We start from the raw sequence: 16,316 nt of genomic DNA on the forward strand, positions 1-16,316 counted from the left end.
TGGTTGACAGTCTTCTCGTTCCTTCACTGTGTGTAGAGGGAAAAAAAACTTTGATTTGACGCAGTAACGTATGGGCTGTCAGTGCTAGTTGGGGGGGAGGTAAACAAGATGGCGACGACCTGAGTGGCTAGAGTAACACGAAGAGTCAGAAAATTTAACTGATATATTACCAGACTTAAGTGAAACCTTTACTTCACCACGGACCGCCACACAAAGAGGAAATTGAACCTGCAACGCAAACTGGATTCGTGTGGATCTAGGTGAGACCCGGCATCAGGAGTTAGGTTAACGAGCTAGCTAGCAATTTACATTGGAATCTGAGCGGATTGCTAGCCAACGCAACTCCGGCTAGCTTGCGTTAGCAGGATGCTTTTAACGGCCGGTGTCGATGGCTGGTTGGATGTTAGAGCTAATAATGGTTATGCTGCTGGGTGAGACTGATGCAGCACAGTCACTGGACAATGTCCGTCACTTAGATTCCCGCTGCTACACCGGCAAATGGGATGAAGTTGGCTAACGCTAACCTCAACGCCAGGCAAAGTTGGCTAGCTAGCGCTGCATATCCACTGTTAGCTACAGATGTGTGACGACGTTTGGGTTATCCTTAGTCGTCCACCGTCAGTCCCCATCTACATTAAATTAGTTGATTCTGTTTTAAAGCAGATTTCCGAGTTAAAACCTGCAATGGTTGCTAAAGGGGCGGCTTTATGGAGGAGGCACAGAGTGAGAGTTTATGTTGGCGAGCCAGTTCATTCAAGCAGACGCGCTATGTTAGCTTACCAGCTGGCTAACAGTTCACACTTGAAAAAAATGTAAATTTCAGCCGAACAATTTATTTGTCAATTGTAACTCACACAAGACTCTGTAAAATAAAGCCAAATGTTAAATATGTACCTAAATAAATGATGATCTCTCGGTGTCTGATATGGACCTCACAGCAGAAAGGAAACCCAGTAAGGTTAACCGGTCAATGTTGATGTCTGGATAGATTGTTTACCAAAGAGGGCTAACTTAGTTCAGAAGCGAGCGAAGGCCATGTGTGTATTTTCATTAATGTTTAAATGACTCTTGTTTTCAGGCACTAGGCGCTAGGAACCGTGGTGGCATGGAGGACACCTGAGAACGTTTGAAAACATTGGATGGCTCAGTCGACCTCCAGGAGCCGGGCTGATACCAGAGATTGACTGATCCTGCTGCATTCGTTTGGCTGTAGATCTGTGCTTGGATCTGGTCCAGCTGTGCACACTTATGTGTCCCGAGAAAAACTATGCTATGCAGCATGGAGCTTCGACAGAAATGCTGTGCTGCATGGCCTTGAAGCAGGACTGGTTACCTCTTCCTATGGCTATATGGTATTAAATTCATATAACGGTGATCTAAAGTTAAGAAGAGAAGAATAACATTTTAGAATCACATTTTTTTTTTCGTATCTCCTCAACTGCACTTGTCACAGATGTAGTACATAATGCACAGTATAAAGCACTAACTCGGCACGGGACCCAACAAGTTCTTCACCTCTGTCTGTACCTCCGAGTAAAAAGAGCCCTAATGTTTACAAATTGGGATTGATCCCCCACCTTCTCCCTCAACTCTCAGGCGTGATTACTCTCTCCCATGGTTAGTGTTTTGTAATTTGACTGTATTCCATCTTGTGGAATTAAAATACTCAGCTCAGAACTGAAAGGTTACCAGTGGATTACCCTCCAGCAGCAGTTATAGCTATTTGCAAACATTTTTTGCACAGGAGGTTTAAGCTGTGGCTGCTGAACTGTCAGTCATGAGTACCGGGGAGCTGCATCATCTTGACTATCTAAATGAAAATGAACTGATGGAGATGGATACTTTCATTCACCGCATTGACTCTACAGAGGTGATCTACCAGCCACGGAGGAAGAGGGCAAAGCTGATAGGAAAGTACTTGATGGGGGATCTGCTGGGGGAGGGATCTTATGGCAAAGTGAAAGAGATGCTGGACTCAGAGACACTTTGTCGCAGGGCTGTCAAGATACTGAAGAAGAAGAAGCTGAGGAGGATTCCTAATGGAGAAGCCAATGTGAAAAAGTAAGTGTTTTACTGTTTTTGGGGAGAGGGGGTTGTCAACCTGTTTTGTTTGACACCTCATCTCCCTCTTTTCTCTGCATCCGATAATTAGTCATAACGCTAGTGCCACTGGTGACCCTGCGTGCCATGATGCAGGGTCCTCAGTTATCATGAGATACAGTAGCACTGATTTGACTCTAATGCATGATCTTAATATGAGTTAATTAATTTGAATCACCCCACTGAAAGTTTAATGAATCTTGGATGAGTCAACAGGGTTTCTTAGGACTGTGCCACAATGAGTATGGCCCTTCATCACTCCACCATTTTAAAGAATAATTTTATGTGTAATTTCCTCTCTGACCTCTTCTGGTTGAAGCTTTCATGTCTGTTGCACCTCTGAACAGCATCACTTCTGGGTTTGACCTGGACTGTTTTGTTTTCCACCTGTAACCACACCTGACAGTGATGTGAAATTATACACAACACACCTAAAATATACTTCTGCATCACTTGATGTTCAACCACTGGAAGACACAACAACATATTTCACTGTTACATAATCTACTATTATAAGTGAACAGTGCTATGATTTAAATCATGAAATATCTGAGAGAACAAGTGAGGAAAAGTTTCAGTGTGTGCCAATCACAGCCATCAATACTCACTGCACCATTCGAATTGTTGATAGCTAGCCATACAAATTAGAATAAAAGAAAATTAAGATGACAATGTGTTGATGTCTTGGCCTTTACACACAGGCAAACATCATTTAAACATATGACAGTTGTAATCTGACAAAGCAGAATAGCAAAAAATATTGACTGTACCAGAGTTAAAATGTCTTTGGTAAAGGGTGAAATAGAAGCATTTACCTGTCCGGCATAAAGTGAATTTACATGCACTTCAGCAAATTGATCGTTGTCAATTTTTTGCATTAGCCCAGTTTTGTAAATGTCACATAATTAAAAAAAACTTGCTTTAATTGAGATGAGGGAGAAAGAGAAACCTGGTTAACACACGTCTCTCAGTTCTCTCAATAACTTGGTTTAGTGTTTTACACATAACTTTAGTTAGGACAACCCAACACTGTCAGATCACTTTCTAAAGTCCATAACTTATACATTTAAAAACTGTGATGCTTTGTGGTTGTGTCTAAAGAAAATGTATTACAGTGTATCTCTCTATTGATTATTTTTCCATCCATAAATATTCAACTGGGTAGAACATAGCAAAGAGACCAAACCTTTTTCTTAACTGCATGGGTATACACCAACAGCCTTCTACTGTCTAATTAGATCATTATATTAGATTAAATTATCAAATAAAATCATTAGAATAAAGTTATTGGATTAAATTTCTGTCAGGAGTGTAGGACTTGAAGTTATTTGTCATGTTTTTGATTTGTTTTTTTCTGTGTCCCCCCTGTCTCTTCCTCTTCTTTGTCTTAATGCCTCTGTGATTTGGCTGTCATTTCTAATGTAGTCAAACTTTCTCCTCCACCCTCCGTTTCCTGATGAGTTACAGAAGTTTTAATCACACAGTAGTTTATTAAATATTACTCCAGCCTTCGCTGCGGGCCTGTGCTAATTATAGAGGAAGCTTTAGAAAACGGTCAAAATGAGTTCGCACAGAGAAAGAAGAGCTGCAAGATGGCGTGTTTTTTAAGCCGCATTCAAAACGGCAGCAAAAGAACAAAAGCCTGCGGAGATAGCTCAGCCCTAGGACCATTTATTTGATGTCCAGACAAACTTAACTAAAGTCTATCCCAAAATACTGTTTATCATTTGAAGTTAAATTGGTCATACCAAACACGAGTTGCCTTTTTTAAATTTGCTTGCAGATCTGTTTTACTTGACATCAGGGTGACAACTCAGGAAGACACTAACAGCTGGAAAGAGGGGAGGTGGGCAAAGGTCAGGCCTAATAGTGATAGCATTTTTGTCCAATCAAATAAAAAGTAAACCTACATGTATTCACGTAAGACCAACTAACCCAAGACAGACAACTTTGAGTAAGAAATAACATGTCTCCTGTGCCTATTTACAGTTAGTTAGTACTGAAAGCAGCATATCAGCAGCTCAACAGCAGCAGCTGTAGCTCTCCATCAGTGTCTGTGCTGCATCCCCTCAACCACTGTGCTCTGCACTCAGCAGTGTCTTTGTGTGGAGACTGAAAACAAAATAAACCGAGCAAACTGTCATGGCGGTGTGAAGTGTTGCACTGATGAATACTGAAGTGTAGGTGTTCCTTTAGATCAGCCACTGGGAAATGTTGCTGAAACACATTCTGTGTAGACAGGGTGTGAAAGAGTGAGAAGAGATGTTAACATTTAAGCAACAGTAGCAGACTAAGTGGACTAACGTTAGAAGCTAACAATACTTTTTACTAAAAAGCTTGATAATAGATTGTACACTACGAAGAAAAAGCGAATACATAAGGTGTAGCTATATGTTGGACAGTCTTTCATTTTCACCAATTCTGTTTAGCTTCAGTGTAAACAATATGTTGCTTTGTGAAACCACTGTTGAAAATTGACCAATTGCTTACAGTCCCTATAAAAGTACCCCTCTAACTTGGATTATGTGTTTTAATCTAATACAATGTTGGACTCAACAAGAATTTTTCATCAGATAAAATGGTTTTTTAATGCCAAAGTGAAAACATCTAAATTAATTAACAATCAAAACCACTCAGTGATGAACTGCTTCAGTCCCTTCACAATAACAAACTTAAATCATTAAGTCCACTGTTGTGATGTGTCTAATCAAAGTGTGTTCTAGGTTAAATACACCCACATCTGCAAAATCCAGCTATTGGTGTCAGTTTCTTTGCAATAACTACATCATGAAGACCAAAGGATATTTCAAGTATATCTGTATCACTGTTATATAAGGAGAAGGGTAGAAAAACATTTTGAAGATTCAGTGTCTCTGTAAGGGAAGGCATAAAGGAAGAGGAGGTGACTTAAAGGCCTGTGATGGCTCTGAGCACAGCTGCAGGGTTCCACAGCTGAGATGGTAGACACTGTGTGTGCAACAACTGTTACCATGGCTGAAAAAACTAACAAGACAGCTTGGTTAGTGTTGGCTTGAAGTGAAGGCGGAGGCTGAAATGAAAAAGGCCAACCTGAGAAATCCTGGGGAAAAACATAGAGCTTTTTGCAAGAAAAGCTTGACAAGGGAGAACTTTTTTTTTTCTAGCAAGACCACATCCCAAACATAAAGCCACAGCTTCTCAGGAGTTATTAAAACAACTGTGTTAATTTCTTAGAGTGGGCGAACCTTGCAAATCCTGAATTTGTGGCTGAGCTTAAAAATTAGTCACAGTCCCCATGTTACTTGACATAGGTTGAACAGAAAAACTGCTGTGTTCAGATTTCCAAGGCTGATACAGACCTATCAATGTAGACTTCTCACTTAAAGGGGGAGACCCCTTTTATAGGTCATCATTTTGTATACTATATGTAATTATGTTGGATAAGAGGTGCAGACCGATTTTTTTTTTCATGTTAATCAGTGTCAGACTTTTTAAAAATATGTATACAACACAAACCATTTCAAAGGGCTAAATACTGCAAATTAAAAGGTACTTCAGTCTGGAAGTCCCATTCTGACCTTTTCTCACCCATTGTTGCCTTACCTAATACTATTTTTGTACTATCCTGTTGTCCCAAAGTTCTCCCAAATATTTCTCAGGCTGTGAATTATTTCTATCTTCCCCTGGGTGACAGGGTTGTTAGTTGGAAGCCCTGTTCACACTATTCTTCTTTTAGTTTTTTTTTTATACTTAAATGTTTAGGAGAAAGTTGCAGTGGTAGAATACATGGTTGTGTCGCTTTGTTAATAAGACCACAGCGGTGTTCCTTGATGTGTGAAATTGGTTTGCCCGCATATCCTTGTCCTTTTTCTTTTTCTACATTTTTCTCACTTGGTGGAGGCCGTATGTTTTCCAGCCTGAGGAAGCTGGATGCTTGAGCCTGTAAAGGCCTGTCTGTGTGTGGATGCCATAGTAGCCCCCAGCCTCCTCATTTACTCATTTAACCCCTGTTCAGCATTCCTGTCTGCCAAACACTTCCTGCTTTTACAGGGTTGCTATAGGGACGGGCATGCTCATACTGGCAGTGACTGAGTAATGCCACCCCTGTTTCTACGGCAACACTCCGAGAAAGCCGTGCCCTTGTTTGGAATGACAGGAGCGCACATGGACACGCTCGCACACATGCCCCAAACTAGACACAGACTGTGGACCTGGGCAGCGTAGATGCAGATTTTGATCAGTTCGATTGTTTGTGTTTCCAGTGTGGCTTTGTAGCTGCTGTATCGCTGAGTGCTGAAATCCTTTCAGCTCTGCAGTCTGTAGGCCTGGAACAGGCAACGTCCATTGGTACACATTTGAACTCAGACTGCAGATGGACTGCAGCAGTCACTGTGCCTCCAGCAGCAGCGCTGCCTCTATTTCATGATTTGTTTTATGAAGACAAGCAGTGATGCAGATGCAGTGTGGTTTGCCACATTTCAGATATGTCATCTTATTGTTCAGCAGAGTAGCGGGGACGACGTATAGCTTGAAATGAGGCTATTCTTAAGCCCCACCACATATTTTTTTAATCATAGCCCTGTTTTCATGTGTGCAGGAGGCAGCGGTTTCTTTTTACCAGTGCAGTGATGCAGCAGTAACTGCTTCTGTGTGTGTCTGTGTGCAAGTGTGTCGCTGACGAGGCCCAGAATACCCATTTGTCAGTAGAAAGGTTGTGGAAAAGAAAGAGAACTGACACAGCTCATGGACTTCAGGGGTATATGGGACAGAAGCACCAAAGTATTTTTTGCAAGATTGTGTTGAGGTAAAGAAGAAGATGGATAATACCCCAGTACTGTAGGGACCATGGGAATTTTATTTTTGACGCGCTCCCTTTATAGCTTTGACCTGTTATTGCCTGATACATTTAATCATGTGTTTCCAGGAGCCGGGGGAATCTATTCATGCAAGATTTTTATCTTCTACCATTTTAAATACATGCAGAGACCAAAAATGGATGGTGTTTAATGGTTGTCAGCCTTTGATGTTAATAAAATTATAGTTTCTCCTCAGTAAATATGCAATGTTGATGAAACGGTGAAGAGATGAATCTGCTGTGAGTCATGATGTCAGATACAGCTGCATTAGACCTGCTAACTATGAGGAAAATTGATTCAGAGAAGGCAAGCATTTTATGATCACCCAAGCAAGAAGGAACTTACACATGATGCAAACTGTATGCAAGCTTGCAGGGCACAGCCTTCAGGGTCTTTGTATTAATAATTTTTAATATATTTTTTTTTGGACTGAAATATGAAACCAAAACATTTACAGAGAATAGAGTGTGCAAGCATGTAGTTTTACTCAAAATAAAGTTAGTCTGCTAATTTAAAGACATTTCTGGCAGGTTTAGGCAATAATATGATTAATGCAACTGTGAGACAAATGGTAATATTTCCTCATACTAACTAAAACTTGCAGAAATACAAGTGGAATACCCCATATGCTTGAGATTTTATTTTTGAAACTTATCACAAAATTCCCACCAGTAGTGTCAGATAAAACCTTAGTATTTCCTCTGTGTGTGGACGTGGGTAGTATCTCTGGGGAAGTCTGTGGTTAGTACTTTGTGCTCTTCCCATCCAGATCCAAATTCATTAGTGTCCCCACTCACAGTTCTCTGATGAATGTTGAGTCTCCTGGGGGCTTTGCCACGCTGCTGATTTAAAACTCTCCTCCTCGGGTAGCGAGGTGAACTGTCAGGTTATCTGTCTCTATAATGAGACTGGTGTAATTGACTGCTGCAGCACTTGTTCACCAGGCTGTTTTTTGGTGGGTTTGGGTCTATGGAAGTTTGGCTACACTGACGAAATCAAGCAATATTTATGATGCAGTACCTTAGTGGATAATAATCTGTGCACAAATCCTAGACAAGACCAAGTTTAGTATCACTGTATCATTCTTTAACTCTGTGAAATGATTTGAGTTCCCATTAAACCAACAGGCTTATTAGAAATACCAGTAATGATTGGTATTAGTGCTGGTGTGACACCTGGCCTTTAGCCGACATTCACAGCAGACAAAGGCCGTATTAAAGAAATGATATAGCTCTCCCTTTCATGTCTATTTGCCTACTCAATATTTTCCATGTTTTTTTTGCCCATTTATAGGGAGATTCAGCTGCTAAGAAGACTCCAACACAAGAATGTGATTCAGTTGGTGGATGTCCTCTACAATGAAGAGAAGCAGAAAATATATCCACATGCTGTTAAATGAATAGACATGACTTGATTTTTGCTAGTTAATGATTTCTGACAGTAAATGTTGCTTGTAAATGTTCTTTTCATACCTCAATGTTTCTCTTTGTTAGTCAGCTTCATAATTGGCTCACTTTATGAAAGGATCTGTTTATTTGGTTTGGCAAATTCCCTTGACTCCTGACTTACGTATATGGTGATGGAGTATTGCGTTTGTGGGATGCAAGAAATGCTGGATAGCGTCCCAGAGAAAAGGTTTCCAGTATTTCAAGCTCACGGGTAAGTCTCTCTCTTTCTCTCGCTCATCTCCCCTCTCTCCCTCTTTCTCTCACTCTCTCAGCTATATTTAGTCTGCACCTCTCTGCAGCCTTTGCTCCAAGCCTAAGTTTAGGTCCTAGACTGCAGGGCCTCTACTGTTAAAATAACTGACCATAGATTGTGTGAATGTCTGCTGGAAAAACCACTGAAGCTGAAGTACCAAGTGGCAACGCTTCATCTGACCACAGTGACAAATTGTTTGATATGCTAATTGTTTTTGTGCATTTTATAATATTGAACACTTAAACTCCTCAACCCCTCTGTTGTTCTCTTCTTGCAGGTACTTTTGCCAACTCTTAGATGGCCTTGAATATTTGCACAGCCAGGGAATAGTTCACAAAGACATTAAACCAGGGAATCTGCTGCTGACCACAGACGGGGCACTTAAAATCTCCGACCTGGGAGTAGCAGAGGTGAGATCAGGTTGCAGGATAATGGTCTTTACCAGATTCATATGACTTACTAACTACAAGATTTCAACAAATTAGACCTGTAATCATTTTTCATTTCCACCCATCCCTTCTAAAATTGGTTATGGTAGTTTGGAATATATAAGCTGTATAAAACTGTACACATAAAAGGTGTGATTTTGTGGACATGCAGCTCGGATATAAAAACATAGTCAGAGGAAAAGTATTGACGATAGGTATGCTTTTAAGCTTTAATACGCTGAAATTCTTTTTGTAGAAAGAGTCTCTGTGTTGGTGTATCAAACCTAAAATGACTGTCCACTTAAGTGCATGCATTTACAAACAAATACTGCATTTTATTTAATTTGGAGTCTCTGTGTTTCCTCCTTGTAAAGTGTAAAATGAAATTTCCTTCCCCATTGTCCAGTAGCTTCATGATGAATATCTGCGGTTAAATAGATGGATATAGAGAAATACTTACTCAAATTCAAACTCATCATATTCACTGTGTATTTTACAGGCCCTTCACCCTTTTGCAGAGGATGACACATGTCGCACCAGTCAGGGCTCTCCGGCCTTCCAGCCTCCAGAGATTGCCAACGGACTGGACACCTTTTCAGGGTTTAAAGTAGACATTTGGTCTGCTGGTGTAACACTGTGAGTTGTCAGCGATCAAGTCAGGGAATGCTTTACATGTCATAGCATTTTAAAGACTCAGTTATAGACAAAGTTGTTTTCATATCAGACTAAGTTAGATATTGGTTGCTTATGTTAGTACATTGATTGCCATCTTGCCTGCTTACTTTCCAGAGAAGTTTAAAGCGCATTCATCCATTCATTGTCACGGTCAAAGACACAGATTACCAGTCATTTCTCTATGAACTTTTCACACATTTGCATGACTACATATATCTTTATACTCTGTTGTCTACCTCCAACATCCTCAAAAAGAGTCTTTCCTGCTATCCATTGATCCATTGGCCATTCTGTGTAAAGCTTCAAGTGTATGATTCAGGGAAATGAAAGACAAAACTGCCTAAAAGATACAGTGAGGACTGACTAGTAGTGGTGTATGTAGGCATGTTACACTGTGTGTCAGAGTTGTGATTAAATTTTAAACAGTCAAACCAGAAAAGTATATCTGAGTTTATATATAAATGGTTAGATGGCCATTGTGACTAATATTAGTGGTGGCCCAGTTTACTAAACACTTCATAGTATTTGTTGACACCTGCTTCTCTCCATTCAGATACAACATTACAACGAGTCTGTATCCATTTGAGGGGGACAATATCTATAAGCTATTTGAGAACATTGGAAAAGGAGACTACACTATCCCCGAGGAGTGTGGACCCCTCCTGTCGGACCTGCTGCGAGGTTTGTGTTCTTCACAGCTCAACCTTTTTTGAAATTAAACTTCACTGTCAAGATGTTGGTGTGGTTACATTCCTAGACTGGAGTTCACCACAGGATTAATCCATTGAATGACATGAGTCTTTGTTTACTCTGTGTGTTTTTCTTATGTATTACAAAATACAGGTTTGTGTAGCGTTACAGAAAAGGAGAAAATTAGATGGAAGCTTTATCTGGTGAGAACAAATCACAAGGAAGTTTTTGCCAGTTGCTCTGTGATCTTTCCTGTGCATGTCCAGTAGGTGGTGCCATGACACTGAGAGTCACTCTGACTTCCTCAGCAGGCAAGGCTTCCTCCAAGCTGTAGAAATCCCTCCAGCTGCTGACGTAGTTTCCATTGATTTGGAGCCAGCAGCAGAATACTAAACACTTCATAGTGAGGCATTGCTTTTCATGAGTGGAATGCTGCAATGCTTCTGCCCCTTGTAACAAAAAAAGAGTAAAGAGTCTTTTATAGTCAAATATATAATCGGGTGCGAACTAACCAGCTGTAAAATCCAAAAAGAATGCAGGGAGGATTATGTTTGCACCAGCTAAAGAACCCATTTAACAAAGGCTGAATGCATAAGTAGTATTCTAGCCTATTATCCAGCTTCTCACTTTGTCTTATGGTAATGAACCCACTACTCATACCTTAATTCATGGGATTTTACTTCTACATTTGAAATTACTTGGCACCAAATGGAGGTGTTTTGATGTGTCTGTCACAGTTGATTGAATGTTTAACCATAAATAGGGGACGAAAAACTGCAAAATATTCTTTTACTGTTATAACTGATCAGGCCTCCATTCCCCATTTTGTGTGAGCGTGTGACGTCTGTGTGTGATGACGCAGCACCTGAGAGATAGTCAGTCCATAATTACATGGTCTAAAATAAGCTCAGTGCCACAAAAGGTGTCCTTCAGCAGGCGCAGCACTACTATCACCACTCTGCATGCTGCCCTTCTCTGCCTACTGGGAGACAATTACATTATTAGGTCTGGATAGGCACTACATCACTGCTGCCTTATCACACTGACATTCTGCTTTTCCCACAGATTCAGCCCACATTATGATAATTAAGGCACAAAATCTTCATTACATTGGTACAGCTGTTATGTTACTCATATTGATGTTTCCTTACTGTACCTCATTGACTCCTTAGCTTTGCAGGATACCTTGACACACAGTGACGAATGAGATTATTACTCACATTAATTAATGTTCCTCAAATGAGTTTATCGCCTCTCTGCCGTTAGCCCTCCCCTCGCTGCTGTGGCCTCCCATCAGTTTAGGTTAAACACTCCACAGGAGAAGACGCGAGTGGAGAAATCGTTCAGGATTGTTGTGATTAAAGTGACCTTTACGGTGCGTGTTTTTCAGGAATGCTTGAGTACGACCCTGTGAAGAGGTTTTCCATACAGAACATAAGACAACACAAGTGAGTGATTCAGTATTTGATATAGATAATATTTGTCATAGATATAACACGATGGATGGAAGACCACCGAACACTAGAATGATCAAATGCATTAAAATGAATTAACATTCCTCCTGACCTACAGGAAGTGTCGAGGAAACATAGATAAAAGCTGATCTGTTATTTCCATGCCCCTCCTCCATCCATGTCCCTGTCAGTTGGGTGCGTAAGAAACATCCCCCGTCTGAGCCCCCTGTGCCCATCCCTGCCAGCGCAGAGAGCAGGGACCCTTGGCGGAGTATGACGGTGGTGCCCTACCTGGAGGATCTGCACGGCTACGCAGAGGAGGACGATGACGAGCTCTATGACGGAGAGGATGAGATCATATACACTCAGGACTTCACAGTGCCAGGTAAGTGTGAGCTCAGACAATTCTTACAGTTACATATGTTTGTTTTTTCAATATTGTTATGACATTAATCAGTGATTAATAAATGTCTTTTGTGTTGTTTTAGTTAGTCCTCTACACTTTCTCTTTTACTTTGAGGAAGCAATAGACGACTTATCTGTTGTCTCGTTGTCAGCTACATCCTCCTCTTGTATGATGACACTGATCCATCCCTCTTAGAAAAAGGTTACAGGAAAAAAAAAAAACGCTGTATAGTTTGATGTGCACAAACTGTGACTGCAGTTAACATCAAAGCAGTTCCTGAAGTCAAACATGTTCTTACAAATATGAACTTACATCAGCTTCTAAGTAACCCACGCTAAGTTGTGGCCTGTGACTAAAAACAAAAGAAGCCATACATGTACATTGTGCACATCAGTGGAAAGTGAAAAGCAGAAGCTGCAGGAATAGTTTTACTCATCTTTAACACTCCCTCCTCTGAAGCTTCATCCTCTTGGTTGTTTTCACCCAACTCATTTTTTTATATGATTTAAAAAAAAAACCTGTAATGCTCAGTTGTCAGAAATCGAAAGATATACCTAATGTTGCCAATAAGTGTGTCTCTATAATGTCCAGATTATAATTATATTTTATATTGTATTTATCAGATGCTGTGTTTAGTTTCATATGGGGCCTATCTGTTATATCTATTTCAGTTCCATGTTACAAAAAATGAAACTGCAATTTCTTCACTTTACAAAAACTGGAGCACAGAGGGGTAAATAAAAGCTCCTGGGTTCATTGTGCAGTTCTTAGGTCAGTCTACAAAGTATCAGAAATGTGTTACTTCATGTAGCATGATAATCAGATTATAATCATTACCATTTAATTTCGCTCCTTTTTTAAGCCTGATTTTGTATCCACATCCATCCTGATAATAATATTTTCAGTTAACACAGAAGCATTTCTCACAGTCATTAAAGAATTATTTGGAGTTGTTACTTCTCTACACTGACTTACCAACAACCTGTAAAGCTGCAGTGATCTCATCCACACTTGGTGCAGTTTTCCTGTCAGTATGCTTCATGAATGTAGGTAGATATGTCGCTACGTAGGAAGATGACTTCTCTGTTCTCAGACTGGCTTGCTAAGCTCTGATTGGTTGACTGCTTTGACTGAGAATTGCTAAACAAAGCTTTGGGCACCGATTCACACGTCTGACACAGACAACGTTTTGCCTTTTTGTCGCACTTAAAGCAAACTAATCCTGTTTACTATCATAGTTTTAGAAAATACTGCAATGTTTCCAGTAGCAAAGTGTGTGTACAAACTTGACCAGAGTGTTGACTGACTTTAGGATGAATAGATAATGACAGCATCTTTATGTTTGATTTAATTTGTTCCCCAACTCCTTTTATCTTTTTTTTCCCCCCCAGAATTCAGAGCCTTTATCTGTTGCTAGGCAACAGTCAGCAATAATAAATGCAGTAGTCGGTGTTGGGTATCTAGAAGTGGTGCCCCACATAAAAACCAAATGGAGCTGCAGAATGTGAATGAAGCGATCTAAAAATAGTCCGGTTGAAGTGGTTCCGGTGTGGGAGTATGAATGGTTTTCCAGGGTTCACTCCTACACATGCTGAGCACTGTCGCTCACAGGATGCTTCATATGAAATGATAATATAAGATTGTAAGGTATGATTGTATGGTAAATTAAACAACAGTTTGACCTGGTTTATCTCTGGAGCAGTAACTACATGTCACCACTTGTGTTACTGTTTTTTCATTGTGGGAACTCACATGGCCCAAGCTTGACAAGCAGACACACAGACACACAAACACACCTCTGCACTTGATATGAACATTTCACACTAAGATTAGAGCCTATTTTTCACTGGATTTCCTGTCGTTGTTGGGGTACTATGTTTCTCATGGTTATCTGACCTGACATTTTGCTGGTACTGCTGACAAATTAGCTTTTTAAAGGTCCCCTGTTAAAAAACATGTTTACAGTTTTTACAGCAGCAGGTCTGTGGTGGTTTCCATCTATGTTATCACCAACGTTGTGCACGCTCATGCCTTTACTTCACACACGGTCAATAAAGCAGCAGTCAACACTTGTGTCAGCACTTGTGTGGAAGTGTGATGGATTTGTCTTGAGCCCAATGTGTGTGTGTGCTTTTAGGACAAGTGGCTGAGGAACATCGGGATCAGGGGAACGCAGACCACAGTCCAGCTGTAGCCAAGCCAGTTTGTGTGAACGGGACAGAGGGGGGTTCTCTGAACAGCAAGGCCAAAGCCGAACGCCGATCCTCCTCCTCATCCAACCCCTCACGCAAAGGAGTCTCCACAGCCAGCAAGATCCGCAAGCTCTCCACCTGCAAACAGCAATGACGCCCTCCCCTTCCTCCCTTGGCAACATCCCACCTGGTGAGTGTGTAGACTGTTAACAAAAGCTGGTGCTTCTGAAGGACACCTTTTTATGCAGTAGACAGGGGAAAAATTAAGATAAACAGCGAGGGAGAACAGGTGCAGCAGATCCAGATGAAAAGAATGGAGGGATGAAATGAGAATGCGAACAGAACAGAGACCTAGAGATGAGTATCAGGCAGGAGGAGGAGGAGTGGAAGAGGAAATCAGGGAGGGGAGGGAGAATCTTTGTTGATATTCAGTGAGCAGTGCCTCTAACTCGCCACCGCTCCCCAGGCAAACACATGGGCACTTTCCTATGCAGTCATGAAAACTAGATCTGGACTGGTCCTGTAAGGGTCTGTCTGGATCATAACCTTCCAGGGGTTCATCACTGGACCTCATTCAGGCGAAGAAGTGGGGCAGATTTATGCTGCAAACGTACGCACCAATTTAACAGGTTGTCCTCTCTTTCAAGTTACCACCCACAGTTTGCTCTTTCAATCTCTCGCACATACAAACCACTCACGGCATGAGGCTGTTTGTCATGGCTGCAGTGCAGAGGAGATGCTGTGTATTAATTTGTTCAGGCGATGACTCACCCTGGATGAGATGAAGTGGGCTGTGGGATGTTTGTCTCTCTCTTTCTCGCCCTGTGGATGAGTCTTTCTGTGTTAACAGCACCAGTTAGTACTTGTCTTGTAATAATTCTGTCATACTATTCAGTGTTACCAGGGAATTTTTTTTGGTCATTGTAAATGTTGAGAGCAACTAAAACCAAAACTCAAGAGTCCACCAAACGTCTGTTCATGCTCTGTCTCTGTCCCTCTCAGGTTTACCTGTCCCCGTCCTTCCGTGTCTGGAGTCCTCACAGTTGTGAGAGAAACCTGCTGACGTTAATGCCCCCAAACCTCCTTGGACCACTGGCCTGCAGAGTCTTTTGAAGATGTGGTATGAGTGACCGGGAGGAGGAGGACAGCATGAAATGTTCTTTTTGCTCTGAGACTGAGGCACTGGCTGTGAAGATGGTGTTTTTTTTTTCTCCCATATTTTGGCTCCTTTGAACTCCTGTCATACACTTCTGTCATGTGGTCATCACCTACCCCCCCCCCCCCCCCCCCCCAATCCTGTCATCCTCTTTTGGAGGGCCAAGTGTTGCACCGGACGTTACAAACACCATCACCCCTGTACCCCACCCACCCACCCCCTACACCTCACCTTCTGTTTCTTTGACTACCTTTGTTTTTACAGAACCCTAATGGCAGTTTTTAAGACACATTGTGATGTGTAAAAAAATTAAAGAGAAAAAAAAAGATGACAAAAGTTATGAATAATTCTATATTTAAATCTATGATGAGAATAATTATGATAGTACTACCACCAACATAAAAACTGCATGCTGTACAGAGCTGGAAGAAAGGGAAAGTGCTTGGTTTGTGGACAGACTGACAGACTGAAGCCTTGAGAACCACCGTTAACCTGTTGGGGATTTTTGATTTCCATTTAGTTTTTGTTTTTTCTTTTTCTTTTTTCCAATGAATATTTTTTAATTATTATTTATATAAAATATGTCCCAAACAGGCTGTTCTGTTGAATGATCCTTTCTGTTTAAGTTCGAGTTGAGCATATTTTTATTATGCAGTACATCTCAGTGGTTTGTTTTTTT

The 16,316-nt window shown here is 41.0% G+C and overlaps 1 protein-coding gene across 1 annotated transcript; it reads left to right on the forward strand.

The window, feature by feature from the left end:
* The first annotated feature begins 94 nt into the window (after window positions 1-94).
* Window positions 95-16,232, forward strand: stk11 (serine/threonine kinase 11). The gene is made up of 11 exons (XM_071490748.1): window positions 95-260; window positions 1,079-2,061; window positions 8,229-8,312; window positions 8,505-8,594; window positions 8,914-9,046; window positions 9,564-9,700; window positions 10,293-10,420; window positions 11,820-11,877; window positions 12,075-12,268; window positions 14,427-14,671; window positions 15,484-16,232. Exons 2-10 carry the CDS (start codon window positions 1,778-1,780, stop codon window positions 14,633-14,635), a joined length of 1,317 nt encoding a protein of 438 aa, XP_071346849.1. The 5' UTR covers window positions 95-260; window positions 1,079-1,777; the 3' UTR covers window positions 14,636-14,671; window positions 15,484-16,232.
* The last annotated feature ends 84 nt before the right edge of the window (window positions 16,233-16,316 follow it).

The sequence above is a fragment of the Trachinotus anak genome, unplaced genomic scaffold (assembly GCF_046630095.1).
Source record: "Trachinotus anak isolate AG129_WGS33_773 ecotype Australia unplaced genomic scaffold, CSIRO_AGI_Tana_v1 ptg000012l, whole genome shotgun sequence".
NCBI classification, from domain to species: domain Eukaryota; kingdom Metazoa; phylum Chordata; class Actinopteri; order Carangiformes; family Carangidae; genus Trachinotus; species Trachinotus anak.